Source organism: Heterodontus francisci, chromosome 44 (assembly GCF_036365525.1).
Source record: "Heterodontus francisci isolate sHetFra1 chromosome 44, sHetFra1.hap1, whole genome shotgun sequence".
NCBI classification, from domain to species: Eukaryota; Metazoa; Chordata; class Chondrichthyes; order Heterodontiformes; family Heterodontidae; genus Heterodontus; species Heterodontus francisci.
In genome coordinates, this window is record NC_090414.1 from 24,812,170 (window position 1) to 24,829,913 (window position 17,744).

The 17,744-nt window shown below is 55.9% G+C and overlaps 1 protein-coding gene across 1 annotated transcript in view; it reads right to left on the reverse strand.

Moving 5' to 3' along the window:
* The window catches only part of LOC137356008 (sodium/potassium/calcium exchanger 3-like), a 61,919-nt gene that overhangs the window by 17,802 nt on the left and 26,373 nt on the right, over positions 1-17,744 (reverse strand). The window contains exons 4-8 of the mRNA XM_068021709.1: positions 7,623-7,707; positions 7,288-7,391; positions 5,783-5,857; positions 4,788-4,813; positions 3,755-3,808 (exon numbers count right to left, since the gene is read on the reverse strand). Coding sequence (XP_067877810.1) covers positions 3,755-3,808; positions 4,788-4,813; positions 5,783-5,857; positions 7,288-7,391; positions 7,623-7,707 — 344 coding nt within the window. The remainder of the gene's footprint in view (positions 1-3,754; positions 3,809-4,787; positions 4,814-5,782; positions 5,858-7,287; positions 7,392-7,622; positions 7,708-17,744) is intronic.

Sequence of the window (17,744 nt, forward strand, 5' to 3'; positions counted from 1 at the left end):
TCTTCCTGCTCCCACACCGGTACCTCTGTTGTCCCCCAAGGATCTATCCTTCACCCTCTCCTGTTTCTCTTCCTGCTCCCACACTGTTACCTCTGTTGTCCCCCAAGGATCTATCCTTGGCCCTCTCCTGTTTCTCTTCCTGCTCCCACACCGTTACCTCTGTTGTCCCCCAAGGATCTATCCTTGGCCCTCTCCTGTTTCTCTTCCTGCTCCCTCACCGTTACCTCTGTTGTCCCCCAAGGATCTATCCTTCACCCTCTCCTGTTTCTCTTCCTGCTCCCACACTGTTACCTCTGTTGTCCCCCAAGGATCTATCCTTCACCCTCTCCTGTTTCTCTTCCTGCTCCCACACCGTTACCTCTGTTGTCCCCCAAGGATCTATCCTTGGCCCTCTCCTGTTTCTCTTCCTGCTCCCACACCGGTACCTCTGTTGTCCCCCAAGGATCTATCCTTCACCCTCTCCTGTTTCTCTTCCTGCTCCCACACTGTTACCTCTGTTGTCCCCCAAGGATCTATCCTTGGCCCTCTCCTGTTTCTCTTCCTGCTCCCACACCGTTACCTCTGTTGTCCCCCAAGGATCTATCCTTGGCCCTCTCCTGTTTCTCTTCCTGCTCCCTCACCGTTACCTCTGTTGTCCCCCAAGGATCTATCCTTCACCCTCTCCTGTTTCTCTTCCTGCTCCCTCACCGTTACCTCTGTTGTCCCCCAAGGATCTATCCTTCACCCTCTCCTGTTTCTCTTCCTGCTCCCACACCATTACCTCTGTTGTCCCCCAAGGATCTATCCTTCACCCTCTCCTGTCTCTCTTCCTGCTCCCTCACCGTTACCTCTGTTGTCCCCCAAGGATCTCTCCTTGGCCCTCTCCTGTTTCTCTTCCTGCTCCCACACCATTACCTCTGTTGTCCCCCAAGGATCTATCCTTGGCCCTCTCCTGTTTCTCTTCCTGCTCCCACACCGTTACCTCTGTTGTCCCCCAAGGATCTATCCTTGGCCCTCTCCTGTTTCTCTTCCTGCTCCCACACCGTTACCTCTGTTGTCCCCCAAGGATCTATCCTTGGCCCTCTCCTGTTTCTCTTCCTGCTCCCACACCGTTACCTCTGTTGTCCCCCAAGGATCTATCCTTCACCCTCTCCTGTTTCTCTTCCTGCTCCCTCACCGTTACCTCTGTTGTCCCCCAAGGATCTATCCTTCACCCTCTCCTGTTTCTCTTCCTGCTCCCACACTGTTACCTCTGTTCTCCCCCAAGGATCTATCCTTGGCCCTCTCCTGTTTCTCTTCCTGCTCCCACACTATTACCTCTGTTGTCCCCCAAGGATCTATCCTTGGCCCTCTCCTGTTTCTCTTCCTGCTCCCACACTGTTACCTCTGTTGTCCCCCAAGGATCTATCCTTGGCCCTCTCCTGTTTCTCTTCCTGCTCCCTCACCGTTACCTCTGTTGTCCCCCAAGGATCTATCCTTGGCCCTCTCCTGTTTCTCTTCCTGCTCCCTCACCATTATCTCTGTTGTCCCCCAAGGATCTATCCTTGGCCCTCTCCTGTTTCTCTTACTGCTCCCTCACCATTACCTCTGTTGTCCCCCAAGGATCTATCCTTGGCCCTCTCCTGTTTCTCTTCCTGCTCCCACACCGGTACCTCTGTTGTCCCCCAAGGATCTATCCTTGGCCCTCTCCTGTTTCTCTTCCTGCTCCCACACCGTTACCTCTGTTGTCCCCCAAGGATCTATCCTTGGCCCTCTCCTGTTTCTCTTCCTGCTCCCTCACCGTTACCTCTGTTGTCCCCCAAGGATCTATCCTTGGCCCTCTCCTGTTTCTCTTCCTGCTCCCACACCGTTACCTCTGTTGTCCCCCAAGGATCTATCCTTGGCCCTCTCCTGTTTCTCTTCCTGCTCCCACACCGTTACCTCTGTTGTCCCCCAAGGATCTATCCTTGGCCCTCTCCTGTTTCTCTTCCTGCTCCCACATCGTTACCTCTGTTGTCCCCCAAGGATCTATCCTTGGCCCTCTCCTGTTTCTCTTCCTGCTCCCACACCGTTACCTCTGTTGTCCCCCAAGGATCTATCCTTGGCCCTCTCCTGTTTCTCTTCCTGCTCCCACACCGTTACCTCTGTTGTCCCCCAAGGATCTATCCTTGGCCCTCTCCTGTTTCTCTTCCTGCTCCCACACCGTTACCTCTGTTGTCCCCCAAGGATCTATCCTTGGCCCTCTCCTGTTTCTCTTCCTGCTCCCACACCGTTACCTCTGTTGTCCCCCAAGGATCTATCCTTGGCCCTCTCCTGTTTCTCTTCCTGCTCCCACACCGTTACCTCTGTTGTCTCCCAAGGATCTATCCTTGGCCCTCTCCTGTTTATTGTCTCTGTGCTGCCCCTCGGTGACATCATCCGAAAGCACACCGTTAGTTTTCACATGTACACTGACGACACCCAGCTCTACCTCACCAGCACTTCCCTCGACTCCTCCACTGTTACTAAATTATCAGACTGATAATCCAACTTCCAGTACTGGATGAGCAGAAATTTACTCCAACTAAATATTGGGAAGACTGGAGCCATTGTTTTCAGTCCCTGCTCCAACTGCCATTCCATAACAACTAACTCTATCCCTCTCTCTGCCAATGGTTTGAGGATAAACCAGTTTGTTTGCAACATTAGTGACACATTTGACCCCGAGATGAGCTTTCGACCTCATATTCGTGCCATCACTAAGACCACCTTTTCCCACCTCCGTAACATTGCCTGACTCTGCCCCTGTCTCAGCTCATCTGCTGCTGAAATCCTCATTCATGCCTTCGTTACTTCTAGACTTGACTATTCCAACACACTCCTGGCTGGTCTCCCACATTCTACTCTCCGTAAACTTGAGGTCATCCAAAACTCAGTTGCCCTTGTCTTAACTCACACCGAGTCCGTTCACCCCCTGTGCTCGCTGACCTACACTGGCTCCCAGTCCGGCAACACCTCAAGTTTAAAATTCTCATCCTCGTGTTCAAATCCCTCCAAGGCCTCCTCACGCCCCTCCCTATCTCTGTAACCTCCTCCTGCCCCTACAACCCTCCCTATCTCTGTAACCTCCTCCAGCCCCTACAACCCTTCCTATCTCTGTAACCTCCTCCAGCCCCTGCAACCCTCCCTATCTCTGTAACCTCCTCCAGCCCCTACAACCCTCCCTATCTCTGTAACCTCCTCCAGCCCCTACACCCTCCCTATCTCTGTAACCTCCTCCAGCCCCTACACCCTTCCTATCTCTGTAACCTCCTCCAGCCCCTACAACCCTCCCTATCTCTGTAACCTCCTCCAGCCCCTACAACCCTCCCTATCTCTGTAACCTCCTCCAGCCCCTACACCCTCCCTATCTCTGTAACCTCCTCCAGCCCCTACACCCTCCCTATCTCTGTAACCTCCTCCAGCCCCTACAACCCTCCCTATCTCTGTAACCTCCTCCAATTCCGGCCTCTTGCCCATCCCCCGATTCCCATCGCTCCACCATTGGCGGCCGTGCCTTCAGCTGCCTGGAATTCAAGGCATTTAAGGGGCAAGCTGGATAAACGCACGAGGGAGAAAGGAATCGACGGATATGGTGATAAGGTGAGATGGAGAGGGGGCGGTGGAGCAGAAACCTCGGTCGATGGGCCGAATGGTCTGATTCTGCGCTGTGGATGTGGTTGAGCTGCGCCCTCTGGTGAAGAGAGTGAGCACAGCAGCTAAAACAATGAAACGGAACGAAATAGATGTTAGAAAATACAAGATTTATTCTGCTTACTTCATAACAATGATGTAGAGAATGTACATGAAAACCAGAAGGAGTCCCTCCCACCTGCAGGAAAACACAACAACAAAGTCAACAGCAGATCATTCATCCAACTGCCTCCAAAAATAAACACTCCATCTCTCCAGCTCCCTTCACCCCCTCAGGACGTCCCAAAGCCCCTCACAGACAATGAGGGACTTTCTGAAGTGTGGTCACTGCTGTAATGGAGGAAACGCAGCAGCTAATTTGTGCACAGCAAGATCCCACCAACAGCAATGTGATAATGACCCAGATCACCTGTTTTTAGTGTTTAGCGTTTAGCGATGTGCGCTCTCAGCACTGACCCTCTGACAGTGCGGCACTCCCTCAGTACTGACCCTCTGACAGTGTGGCACTCCCACAGTACTGACCCTCCGACAGTGCGGCGCTCCCTCAGTACTGACCCTCCGACAGTGCGGCGCTCCCTCAGTACTGACCCTCCGACAGTGCGGCACTCCCTCAGTACTGACCCTCCGACAGTGCGTCGCTCCCTCAGTACTGACCCTCCGACAGTGCGGCACTCTCTCAGTACTGACCCTCCGACAGTGCGGCGCTCCCTCAGTACTGACCCTCCGACAGTGTGGCGCTCCCTCAGTACTGACCCTCCGACAGTGCGGCACTCCCTCAGTACTGACCCTCCGACAGTGTGGCGCTCCCTCAGTACTGACCCTCCGACAGTGCGGCACTCCCTCAGTACTGACCCTCCGACAGTGTGGCGCTCCCTCAGTACTGACCCTCCGACAGTGCGGCACTCCCTCAGTACTGCACTGTGGGATTTGGCCTGGATTATGTGGCTCAAGTGTCAATTCCATGAGCTTCAGATTTCGGGTGTGGGCTGATCATTGCCCTTTTCTGGATGAAAGTTTGTTAACTCCCAGCTCAAATTCTCCTGTCCTCTGCCCCTCTTCATTGTAAAATCATCCCAACCTTGTCTACACTTTCAAACTGAATCTGATGTGATCTATTTAATGCAGCAGAGGATAAAAGGGCAGCTCAGGACACTCACCAGAACACTTTTTCATCATGAATAACCTGCAGTGAAAGCAGCAGAGGATTAAAGGCAAAATACAATGAACCTAAATTACAACCCAGTCCACAGCCCCTCCACTACAGGCCCCTCCACGACAGGCCCCTCCTCTGCAGGCCCCACCTAACTCTCAGGCCCCCACTCTACAGGCCCCCACTCTAAAGGCCCCTCCTCTACAGGCCCCACCTAACTCTCAGGCCCCACCTAACTCCCAGGCCCCTCCACTACAGGCCCCACCTAACTCTCAGGCCCCTCCACTGCAGGCCCCACCTAACTCCCAGGCCCCACCTAACTCCCAGGCCCCTCCACTACAGGCCCCACCTAACTCTCAGGCCCCTCCACTACAGGCCCCACCTAACTCTCAGGCCCCTCCTAACTCCCAGGCCCCTCCACTACAGGCCCCTCCTCTACAGGCCCCACCTAACTCCCAGGCCCCTCCACTACAGGCCCCACCTAACTCTCAGGCCCCTCCTAACTCCCAGGCCCCTCCACTACAGGCCCCTCCTCTACAGGCCCCACCTAACTCCCAGGCCCCTCCACGACAGGCCCCTCCACTACAGGCCCCACCTAACTACCAGGCCCCTCCACTACAGGCCCCACCTAACTCTCAGGCCCCTCCACTGCAGGCCCCACCTAACTACCAGGCCCCTCCACTACAGGCCCTACCTAACTCTCAGGCCCCTCCACGGCTGGCCTATCCTGACTCCCAGGACCCTCCACTACAGGCCCCTCCACTACAGGCCCGACCTAACTCCCAGGCCCTCCGCTACAGGCCCGACCTAACTCCCAGGCCCTCCGCTACAGGCCTGACCTAACTCCCAGGCCCTCCACTGCAGGCCTGACCTAACTCCCAGGCCCTCCACTGCAGGCCTAAATTAACTCCCAGGCCCCTCCACTACAGGCCTGACCTAACTCCCAGGCCCCTCCACTACAAGCCCGACAACTCCCTGCTGCCCCTTCGCAGATGAACTTACCAGAATGAGAGCGAGAACTGACATGATGTAGGACACGGAGTCTCGGAACAAGGACCACCATGTGAGAGGGACATCCTGGGGTGGGGGGGGAGGTGGGGTACGGGGAGGAGAGCAGAGAATGAGAGACAGTCACTGAATAATCCCAGGCCCCCATCAGCTCAACTACAGTGCAAGTGGGAGCAGATAAATCCATCGCAAACAGGGTCCAACAGTAACACAAACACAGCATGGCAAGGCCCTAAGTTAATGCTCCACCTGATATGGGACTGAGCCCCACACACAGCAGGAAATGCTCTGTCTGCAGCCTGTGTCTGGGAGCATGAGAGGGAGGACAGGATTGGGTCTCACTGTGATGCACTTCACAGTTGGATGTCCTGCCATGGGGGATCGCAGAAGTAGAAAGGCCCAAATCAGGTGAGAAACTGCAGTGAGGGTCAGTGTGTGTGGGACCCATACCCCAGTGAGAGTCAGAGTGTGTGGGACCCATACCCCAATGAGAGTCAGTGTGTGTGGGACCCGTACCCCAGTGAGAGTCTGTTAGTGTGGGACCCGTACCCCAGTGAGAGTCAGTGTGTGTGGGACCCATACCCCAGTGAGAGTCAGTGTGTGTGGGACCCATACCCCAGTGAGAGTCAGAGTGTGTGGGACCCATACCCCAGTGAGAGTCAGTGTGTGTGGGACCCGTACCCCAGTGAGAGTCTGTTAGTGTGGGACCCGTACCCCAGTGAGAGTCAGTGTGTGTGGGACCCGTACCCCAGTGAGAGTCAGTGTGTGTGGGACCCGCACCCCAGTGAGAGTCAGTGTGTTTGGGACCCGTATCCCAGTGAGAGTCAGTGTGTGTGGGACCCGTACCCCAGTGAGAGTCAGTGTGTGTGGGACCCGTACCCCAGTGAGACTCAGTGTGTTTAGGACCCGTATCCCAGTGAGAGTCAGTGTGTGTGGGACCCGTACCCCAGTGAGAGTCAGTGTGTGTGGGACCCGTACCCCAGTGAGAGTCAGTGTGTGTGGGACCCGTATCCCAGTGAGAGTCAGTGTGTGTGGGACCCGTACCCCAGTGAGAGTCAGTGTGTGTGTGGGAGCCGTACCCCAGTGAGAGTCAGTGTGTGTGTGGGAGCCGTACCCCAGTGAGAGTCAGTGTGTGTGGGACCCGTACCCCAGTGAGAGTCAGTGTGTGTGGGACCCATACCCCAGTGAGAGTCAGTGTGTGTGGGACCCGTACCCCAGTGAGAGTCAGCGTGTGTGGGACCCGTACCCCAGTGAGACTCAGTGTGTTTGGGACCCGTATCCCAGTGAGAGTCAGTGTGTGTGGGACCTGTACCCCAGTGAGAGTCAGTGTGTGTGGGACCCGTACCCCAGTGAGAGTCAGTGTGTGTGGGACCCGTACCCCAGTGAGAGTCAGTGTGTGTGGGACCCGCACCCCAGTGAGAGTCTGTGTGTGTGACGGGGTGATGGGAAAGGGAGGGTAATGAGGCCGATTCACGCAGATAACTGAAGCCTTCACATACGTGTCCTGCGAACAGGCCACAGAGGCCGATGATGCACAGAATGTTGAACACAGCCGAGCCCACGATGGTTCCCACTCCCACATCACTCTTGGCGATAAAGACGCCTGCAGATAAGGGAATAGAGAGTGGGTGAAAACCTGGAGTTCGATTCCCTTCCCCACCCCACAAACTAACGTCAACCCTCCGACTGACAGTTCCAGCCAGGGAGCTCAGCAGTTACACCCCCACCCCACCGGTGTGGTACAGAGCCTGCAGACTCAGAGCAGGTAAGCCCCTGGCCCCATCCTGACCTAGTGCTCAGGCCTGTGCTCACCCAATAATAAAGAAATACGTACCAATAAGAGAGGTGAACAGTTCGGGGGCTGAACTTCCAGCTGCCATGAATGTTGCTCCAGCAACATCCTCACTGAGGTGTAGATGCTTTCAGATAAAGGAAGAATATATCAGCACAAACACTCACAAATATCATCTCATCAGTCGGAAATTCATTGATGCTGTGTCGCATTTTTTTCTCACCCTAACTGTGTATTTTTAATTCCCTAACACCCCAAAATCTATCTAACTCCATCTTGGATATACTCAATGACTGACCATCTTCAGCTCTCCGGGGTAGGGAATTCCAAAGAGTCACAACCTCGGAGTGAAGAAATTTCTCCTCATCTCAGTTGGGAATGGCCGATCCCTCAACCTGAGACTGTGACCCCGTGTCTTAGACTTCTGTTCTTCCAATCCAAAATCGGCTCAGTGACAGAAAGCAAAGGGTAGTAGTCGATGGATGTTTTTGTGAATGGAAAGTTGTTTCCAGTGGAGTTCCACAGGGCTCAGTGTTGGGTCCCTTGCTGTTTGTTGTATATATGAATGATTTGGACTTAAATCTGGGAGGCATGATTGGGAAATTTGCTGATGACACAAAATCTGGCCGTGTAGTTGATAGTGAAGAGGAAAGCTGTAGACTCCAGAATGATATCAGTGGTTTGGTTGAATGGGCAGGAAAGTGGCAAATGGAATTCAATTCAGAGAAGTGTGAGGTAGTGCATTTGGGGAGGGCAAATAAAGCAAGGAAATACACAATAAATAGGAGGATATTGAGAGGGGCAGAAGAAGTGAGAGACCTTGGAGTGCATATCCACAGGTCCCTGAAGGTGGCAGGACAGGTAGATAGAGTGGTGAAGAAGGCATATGGAATGCTTTCCTTTATTGTCCGAGGTATAGAATACAAAAGCAGGGATGTGATGCTGGAACTGTATAAAACGCTGGTTAGGCCACAGCTGGAGTATTGTGTACAGTTCTGGTCACCACATTACAGGAAGGATATAATTGCTCTGGAGAGAGTACAGAGGAGATTTACAAGAATGTTGCCAGGGCTCGAAAGTTGCAGCTGTGAGGAAAGATTGGATAGGCTAGGGTTGTTTTCCTTAGAACAGAGGAGGCTGAGGGGTGACTTAATTGAGGTGTACAAAATTATGCGGGGCCTAGATAGAGTAGACAGGAAGGACCTGTTTCCCCCAGCGGAGAGGTCAATTATCAGGGAGCACAGATTTAAGGTGATTGGTAGAAGGATTAGAGAGGACATGAGGAAAAGCTTTTCCACCCGGAGGGTGGTGGGTGTCTGGAATTCACTGCCCAGATCGGTGGTGGAGGCAGAAACCCTCAACTCATTTAAAAAGTACCTGGACATGCACCTGAGGTGCTGTAACCTGCAAGGCTACGGACCAGATGCTGGAAGGTGGGATTAGATTGGGCGGATAGTATTTTTCAGATACGATGGGAAGAATGGCCTCCTTCTCTGCTGTAATTTTTCCATGATTCTGTGGTTATGCTCCAGACACTTCTGGCCCATTCTACTCAATTCTCCTGGTAGGAAAACCCTCTTATCCCAGGACAAAAAAATTCCAGAATAAGGAATTTCAGTGCTTGGGATTTGATTGTGTTTTAAGCAGTGTCCCATCAGGATAGGTACAGTACGGGGGTTAGATACAGAGTAAAGCTCCCTCTACACTGTCCCCATCAAACACTCCCAGGACAGGTACAGTACGGGGGTTAGATACAGAGTAAAGCTCCCTCTACACTGTCCCCATCAAACACTCCCAGGACAGGTACAGTACGGGGGTTAGATACAGAGTAAAGCTCCCTCTACACTGTCCCCATCAAACACTCCCAGGACAGGTACAGTACGGGGGTTAGATACAGAGTAAAGCTCCCTCTACACTGTCCCCCATCAAACACTCCCAGGACAGGTACAGCACTGGGGTTAGATACAGAGTAAAGCTCCCTCTACACTGTCCCCATCAAACACTCCCAGGACAGGTACAGTACGGGGGTTAGATACAGAGTAAAGCTCCCTCTACACTGTCCCCATCAAACACTCCCAGGACAGGTACAGTACAGGGGTTAGATACAGAGTAAAACTCCCTCTACACTGTCCCCATTAAACACTCCCAGGACAGGTACAGTACGGGGGTTAGATACAGAGTAAAGCTCCCTCTACACTGTCCCCCATCAAACACTCCCAGGACAGGTACAGTACGGGGGTTAGATACAGAGTAAAGCTCCCTCTACACTGTCCCCATCAAACACTCCCAGGACAGGTACAGTACGGGGGTTAGATACAGAGTAAAGCTCCCTCTACACTGTCCCCATCAAACACTCCCAGGACAGGTACAGTACGGGGGTTAGATACAGAGTAAAGCTCCCTCTACACTGTTCCCATCAATCACTCCCAGGACAGGTACAGTACGGGGGTTAGATACAGAGTAAAGCTCCCTCTACACTGTCCCCCATCAAACACTCCCAGGACAGGTACAGTACGGGGGTTAGATACAGAGTAAAGCTCCCTCTACACTGTCCCCATCAAACACTCCCAGGACAGGTACAGTACGGGGGTTAGATACAGAGTAAAGCTCCCTCTACACTGTCCCCATCAATCACTCCCAGGACAGGTACAGTACGGGGGTTAGATACAGAGTAAAACTCCCTCTACACTGTCCCCCATCAAACACTCCCAGGACAGGTACAGTACGGGGGTTAGATACAGAGTAAAGCTCCCTCTACACTGTCCCCATCAATCACTCCCAGGACAGGTACAGTACGGGGGTTAGATACAGAGTAAAACTCCCTCTACACTGTCCCCCATCAAACACTCCCAGGACAGGTACAGTACGGGGGTTAGATACAGAGTAAAACTCCCTCTGCACTGTCCCCATCAAACACTCCCAGGACAGGTACAGCACTGGGATTGGCTGCTCTCTGATTTGGGAGCCTGAGTGCATCAACGAGGTGCAGCTGACTGTGGCTGTGTGGACAGGTTGGAGGCTGCAGGCTGTGTGACTGCTGCAAGAGGGAGAGACTGAGACTGAAAGAAGGGTTTTTCCACATTTTCAACAAAGGAAGGAAGGCAGAGAACTGGAAGAACTGGAAGCTCTTTTTGTGAGTTTGCTTGGTACTGAAAGTCTTTTTCATTGATTGTTGGGGGTGGGGAAAGAAGAGACCTGAAGACCTTGGGTGGGGCTGTATTGTTCAATAGGGAGCTCCTGTGTTTAACATCTTTGGATAGGGAGCTCCCTCCCCACCCCAACTATTAAGCCTGGGACAGCTGGAGCTGCCCAGGTGAAGAGACTTATTATCTGAACATCGAAGGAGGCGTGTGCCTTGGCAGCTTACAGCTGACCCAGGTGAAGACATCACCCCACCCTCCTAACTGGAAGACCAGCTACAAGACTTGTGCAAAACTAACAAAGACTGATTCCTCCTGGCCTTCCTCTCCCTCAGCCTCTTCCCCTGTGCTACATCCTTTAAATGTTACATTTTTGATTTATTGTATTTGCTCTTTTCTTTTTTTTTTCTCTCAGCAAAGTGCCTGTAACTCTTCCACCCCATGACTTCTCAGTCCTCTCCGGTGACGGGGCCCTCCTATGCTGCAGCAGCTGCGACAGCTGCTCCTGTGGCCCCGTCACCATTTAAAATCTTAACATCAAAGCATGGGGTGAAGAGTTACACCCATCCTAATATGACGATTGAGGCTTGTGTTAAGGCAATGGCCGTGGTTGTCGGCCCCTCGGCCATTGTTGCAGCCTCAAAGATGTATGGGAAGGCTGTGTTCTTCCTGAAGACCGAGCGGGCTGTGTCCCTTGCCCTAAGTACGGGGCTCACAGTGGGTGGGATTTTCCTGCCAGTGGACCCTCTGGGGGCCACTGCACATCAGGTAACCTTGTCGAACGTCCCACCCTTCATTCCTGATGAGCTCCTCCTCCCCCATCTACACCATCTGGGGGAGGTGAGGTCAGGGATCACCCCAGTCCCGCTTGGTCTTCGGGAGCACAGCCTCCGACATGTCTACTCCTTCCGCCGCCAGCTATTCATGCAGCTGGCGCGGGAGGAGGTCTAGGAGGGCCACTTCAGTATAGAGTTTCAGGGGACGGCCTACCGCGTCTTCTGGACCTCGGATGGAGCGCGGTGCCACGTCTGCAAGGGGGTGGGGCATGTTCGTAAGAACTGCCCCAACCTCCCGGCCGCCAGCTCCACCTCGGCGGCCCAGAGTGGTTCCACAGCACCTCCTCCCACTCCCCCCGCAGATCCAACAGACACCGCTCAGTCGGTTCCGGAGGCTGTGGTTTTCACAGCCTCTGGTGGGGAGGGGAGCGTCCGTCCGAGCGGAAGGAAGACGCGGGGAAAAAAGAAACATCATGAGGCGCGTCCCCTGGACACTTTGACTCAACCCGAGCCTGAGCTCAGCCCAAAGCCCATTCCCATGGAATCCACCTGTCCCAGGGCTGGGCTCAAGCCCAGGGTGACTAAAAAGGGAAAAAAGGGTGCGGAGGCGGAGGCCTCTGATGACATGGAGGTCTCTGAGTCTCCGCGCCCAAGTGCGAAAAAGAGGAGAAGGCACCCCTCCACAGAAATAACACAGGGCCCTGAGGTGCAGGGCCCATCTGTTGGAGGGGAGCTGCCTCCTGTTTCTGGTCCTCAGGTTCCCCCTACCGCCACCACCAAGGCTGCAAAGTCCGGGCAGGAGCACTCTATTCCTCAGGATAGAGGGGAGGGGATGGCCCCGGTACATGAGGCCCCTCCTGAAGGAGTAAGTGGGGCCCTGCTTGTGGTGGGGGAGCCTGGGGAAACCGCCCATTCCGCCACTGCTACTGGGTCGGGTGCCCTGAATGAAGGGGAGGGCGAGGCCCCAGAGGGTCGGGCCTCCCAGCCGGAGTCCACCACCAACCAGGAGACACCCGACCCAGTTATAACTGAGAATGCTGCCCCATCTGCTGGGCCTGTGGGTGCTGGCGGAGCGGGAGATGGCCTCCTCTCGCCGCCTCCAGTCTCGGCTCCGGCTGGTTTCCCGGAGTCCGGAACTTCTGTCTCCCCTGGACCAGTCATTGGCCTGGGGATGGAGGTGGAGGGGGGTCCTGAACCGCTGGTGCCTACAGGCTCCAGTTTCACAATAGAACCCAGAGAGGACTCCTCCGCCATCGATCCTGGGGGTGGGATCGTGACGGAGGCGGGACCAGCTGGCGCGGCCGGGACGTCCGCCCCACAGTGTGTGGTGGATGTGTCGGCCGCTGGCGGTGACGACCCGGAGGAGGATGGGGATTCGGTGCGGGGCACGGAGGATGATCTTGATTCCATCGCCAGTGAGGTGGTGGAGTCCCTCGTGCCTCCCACCGAATCTCCTCTCATCCCCACGGCGGAACTCCGGGATTTCCTCGCGGCTTGCAGAGGTTGTCGCAATAAAGTTCAGCTGGCCCTCGACCGTTGGTCGAATCTGGCGCTGATCATCCAGTCCGCCCGTGCCGCCCTTAAGATAGCGGGCAAGCGCGCGGACGTGAAACTGGTTGAGAGGCGCCGTTTTAATGTGTTCCTCAATGGGTTGCTGGGGGAGTGGAGGGCCAGGTGCACTTCCACTCCCTCCTCACAGTGAGGTGTTGGTGACGGGTTTTAAGTACCTTTGACATGAAGATAACCATAGCCAGCCTCAACATCAACGGCAGCAGAGGGGCTCACCGCAGATTTCACAATCTCTCAGTCGTTAGGGAAGGGAGATACGTGGTGAGCTTTCTGCAGGAAACCCACACCGTTCCGGGAGACGAAGCCACCTGGCTCCTGGAGTGGCAGGGTGGGGTCTACATGAGTCACCTCACCCCTATTTCTAGTGGGGTGGCTATCTTGTTGGCCCCGACTTTTCAGCCGGAGATCTTGGGGGTCAAGGAGCTAGTGCCGGGCCGCTTGCTCCACCTCGCCGTTCGCCTGGGTAGCGTGCCGCTCCACTTTGTGAACGTGTACGCGCCCAGGCCCGGCGCGTTGCAAGCGCGCTTCTTTGAAGAAGTGTCCGCTCTCTTGAGCTCCATCGATAGCGGCGAGTGCATCATCCTCGGGGGGGATTTTAACTGCACCCTCGAGGTGGGGGATCGCTCCGGTCCCCAGCGCGGCCAAGCGTCGGTGGAGAAGTTGAGGGGACTGATCAGCTCCCTTAACTTGGTGGACGTCTGGCGGAATCTCCATCCCGACTCCAGCGCCTTCACGTGGAGGTCTGGAGGAGGGGGGTCGCGAATCGACCGCCTCTACATTTCGCAGGCGTACGTCTCCCGCGTTTCGGCGGCCTCCATGCGGCTGGTGCCGTGCTCGGACCACCGCCTGGTGTGGGCGGAGTTTACTCCGCTCCGCACGCGGGCGGGGTCCGCGTACTGGCACTTTAACAACTGGCTGCTGGAGGACGTGCGATTTCGGGACTCGTTCTGTCGATTCTGGGCCGACTGGAGAAGGAAGCAGGGGGGCTTCCCCTCCTTGAGGCTATGGTGGGATGTGGGCAAGACTCACATCCGCGTCTTCTGTCAGGAGTACGCGAAGGGGTCGACCAAGAGGCGGGAAGCCGAGATCGGGCGCCTTGAGAGGGAGGTGCTCGACTTGGAGTCCCGCCTCGGTCATGCCGTCGCGGACCCGGCCCTGTGGCAGGCGTACAAAGAGAAGAAGGGCGCGCTGAGGGACCTGCAGCTCATAGGGTCCCGAGGCGCGGACGTGAGGTCGTGGATCCAGATCCTGGAAGATTTGGACCGCGCCTCACCCTTCTTCTACTCGCTGGAAAAATGGCGGGGGGTCCGTAAGCAGCTCGTTGAGCTGCTGGCCGACGACGGATCCTCCATCACGGATCCGGAGGGAATGGGCCTCCTGGTCCGGACGTATTACAGTGCGTTGTTCTCTCCGGATCCGTCCAGCGAGGATGCGCGCAGAGTTTTGTGGGAGGACCTGCCGCAGGTCAGCCCGGAGGGCGCCGAAGGATTGGAGGCTCCGCTCACGTTGGCGGAGATGACTGGCGCCCTCCACCAGCTCTCAAGGGGCAAATCCCCAAGGCTGGATGGGTTGACCGTGGAGTTCCTCAGGGCGTTCTGGGATGTCCTGGGGGACGATTACGCGCGGGTCCTGGGGGAAAGCCTGGCGACCGGGGAGATGCCCCTCTCGTGGCGCAGGGCGGTCATCGTCCTGCTGCCGAAGAAGGGCGATCTCCGCCTGCTTAAAAACTGGCGTCCGGTCTCCCTCCTCAGCACGGATTATAAGATCTTTGCCCGGGCTATGTCTACCCGCCTGGGCTCCGTGCTGGCCCACATGATCCACCCCGACCAGTCCTTCACGGTCCCGGGCCGGTCCATCCAGGACAACATCCACCTGGTCCGGGACCTGATCCATCTTTCCCAGAGGACTGGTCAGTCGGTCGCCTTTCTCTCCCTCGATCAGGAGAAGGCGTTCGACAGGGTGGATCACGATTACCTTTTCGGGACTCTGCGCGCTTTCGGACTCGGGCCGCATTTCGTGGCCCGGGTCCGACTTTTATACGCCGCCGCAGAGTGTCTAGTCAAAGTTAACGGGTCCTTGACGGCGCCCCTTCGATTTGGGAGAGGAGTGCGTCAGGGATGCCCCATGTCCGGCCAATTGTATACCATCTGCGTGGAGCCCTTCCTGTGCCTGCTTCGCAGGAGGTTGACGGGATTGGCTCTGCGCGAGCCGGCCATGCGGGTCGTCCTCTCGGCTTACGCCGACGACGTGCTCCTCGCAATCACAGATCCCGTTGACTTGCGGAGGATGCGCGACTGCCAGCAGACCTTTTCTGCTGCGTCCTCCGCGAGGATCAATTGGGAGAAATGTGCCGGACTCCTGGTTGGTCAGTGGCGGGTGGACTCCCTGCCGGAGGAGATGACACCTTTTGCGTGGAGCACCACGCACCTCCTCTATCTGGGAGTCCACCTTAGTCCCGCTGAGGAAGCCTGGCCGGCAAACTGGCAGGAGTTGGAGGCGAAAGTCACCGCTCGGCTGGGGCGCTGGACAGGACTGCTCCGAGTGCTTTCCTACAGGGGCCGAGCGTTGGTCATAAACCAACTGGTGGCCTCCATGCTGTGGTTCCGGTTGGTCACTTTGGCCCCGCCCCCTGTATTTGCCACCAAGATCCAGAAGAAACTCGTCGATTTCTTCTGGGGCAAGAGGAAACACTGGGTCTCTGCCGCGGTCCTGAGTCTCCCGATCGAGGAGGGCGGTCAGTCGCTGGTGTGCGTCCGCACCCAGGCTGCGACTCTCCGCCTTCGGACCCTGCAGAGATACCTGTACGTCGAGCGTCCTCCCAGATGGTGTGCGCTGGCGACGTATTTTTTCCGCCAGTGTCACTGCCTTCAAGACGACACGCAGCTCCCGGTGGAGTCCGTTAGCCGCGCCTCTCTGAGGGAGTTGCCTGTCTTTTACCGGGATCTTTTCCGAGTCTGGAACATGGTCGCCTCCAGTCAGGGCGCTCCCCCGCCGGCGGAGGAGAGCGCCTCGGCTGTCCGGGCGGCCGACTCCGGGGACGGTCCGGCGGGCGGAGGAGTAGCCGGAACCCCCGGGATGCCCCTCACTGCGGGTGGCGAGGGGGCTCGGAGCGGAGCGGAGCGATCCCGGCCGAGCTGACCCCCGCTGGGCCGGAACTGCTCATCGGACCCAGGCCCCGAAACCCTCCTCGGGAGCCGGTCCCGCACAACCCGAGCCGCCTCTCGGAAATGCCCTCCGTGCCATTCCAATCGGCGCGGAGGGGTTTCCTGTACGGGCTGCTCCTGCACACTCTCCACTTCCTCGCCCTCGTCAGCCGGCCGGACACACCCTGGCGGTCCGCGTTGCCATCTGGCGGCGAGGGGAAACCCCGATGGAGGTCTCTCTACGCGGGAGTCTTCCCCCTTTACATCGGGGACCTGGGGTGGAGGGTGCTGCACAGAGCAGTCCCGTGCAATAGGCTTTTAAGTAGGTTCACGGACTCCCAGGCCAGCTGTACTTTCTGCGGCCTGGACGAGTCCGTGTTCCACATTTATACGGAGTGTGCGAGGTTGCAGCCCCTATTTGAGTATCTGAAGGGGCTGCTCCTCAAATTCTGGCTGCACTTCAGTCCCACGCTCCTGATCTTTGGGCACCCGGTGCGGAGGGGCTTGGGCCGGGAGGAGGATCTCCTCGTCGGTCTGCTCCTGGGCCTGGCCAAGGTGGCAATTCACAGGTCCAGGTTGCGGGCCGTCGGGGGGTCCGTCCTCCCCGATTGCCTGCCCCTCTTCCGCGGTTACGTTCGCGCCCGGGTGTCCCTGGAAAAGGAGCATGCGGTGTCCGCCGGTACGCTTGAGGCCTTCCGCGACCGGTGGGCACCGCAGGGACTGGAGTGCATTGTCGACGCCGAGAATGGCATTTTAATTTGAGTTTTTTTTGTTTATTTATCTGGTTTTAATAAAGTTATTTTAAAAATATAAGTGTGTATATAAAGGGGGCCTGAGGAATAAAGGCCCCCTCGACATAAAAAATATATAAAAGGGGCCTGGGGTATAAAGGCCACCTTATAAAAAAAAAAGAAAAAAAAAAAAACGTGGGTTAGATACAGAGTAAAGCTCCCTCTACACTGTCCCCCATCAAACACTCCCAGGACAGGTACAGTACGGGGGTTAGATACAGAGTAAAGCTCCCTCTACACTGTCCCCATCAAACACTCCCAGGACAGGTACAGTACGGGGGTTAGATACAGAGTAAAGCTCCCTCTACACTGTCCCCATCAAACGCTCCCAGGACAGGTACAGTACGGGGGTTAGATACAGAGTAAAGCTCCCTCTACACTGTCCCCATCAAACACTCCCAGGACAGGTACAGTACGGGGGTTAGATACAGAGTAAAGCTCCCTCTACACTGTCCCCATCAAACACTCCCAGGACAGGTACAGTACAGGGATTGGCTGGTCAATTTGGAGCACTTCCTGCCAGCAATCAGGGGGAGCAGCTGCACCTGTGTTGCAGCAACTGGGGAGAGGAGAGTGGAGACTGGAAACTGCAGCAACTGGAGAGAGAGACTGGAGAAAGGTGAATACAGAGTGGAGGGAAACCATCAAGGAAGGCTGCAATTTTTCTGGAAAGGTGGGTGTCAGGGCACCTGAAAGACTCTGAAGTTTAAACTGTTTGGGGGAGGGAGAAGAGGCCTGAAGACTC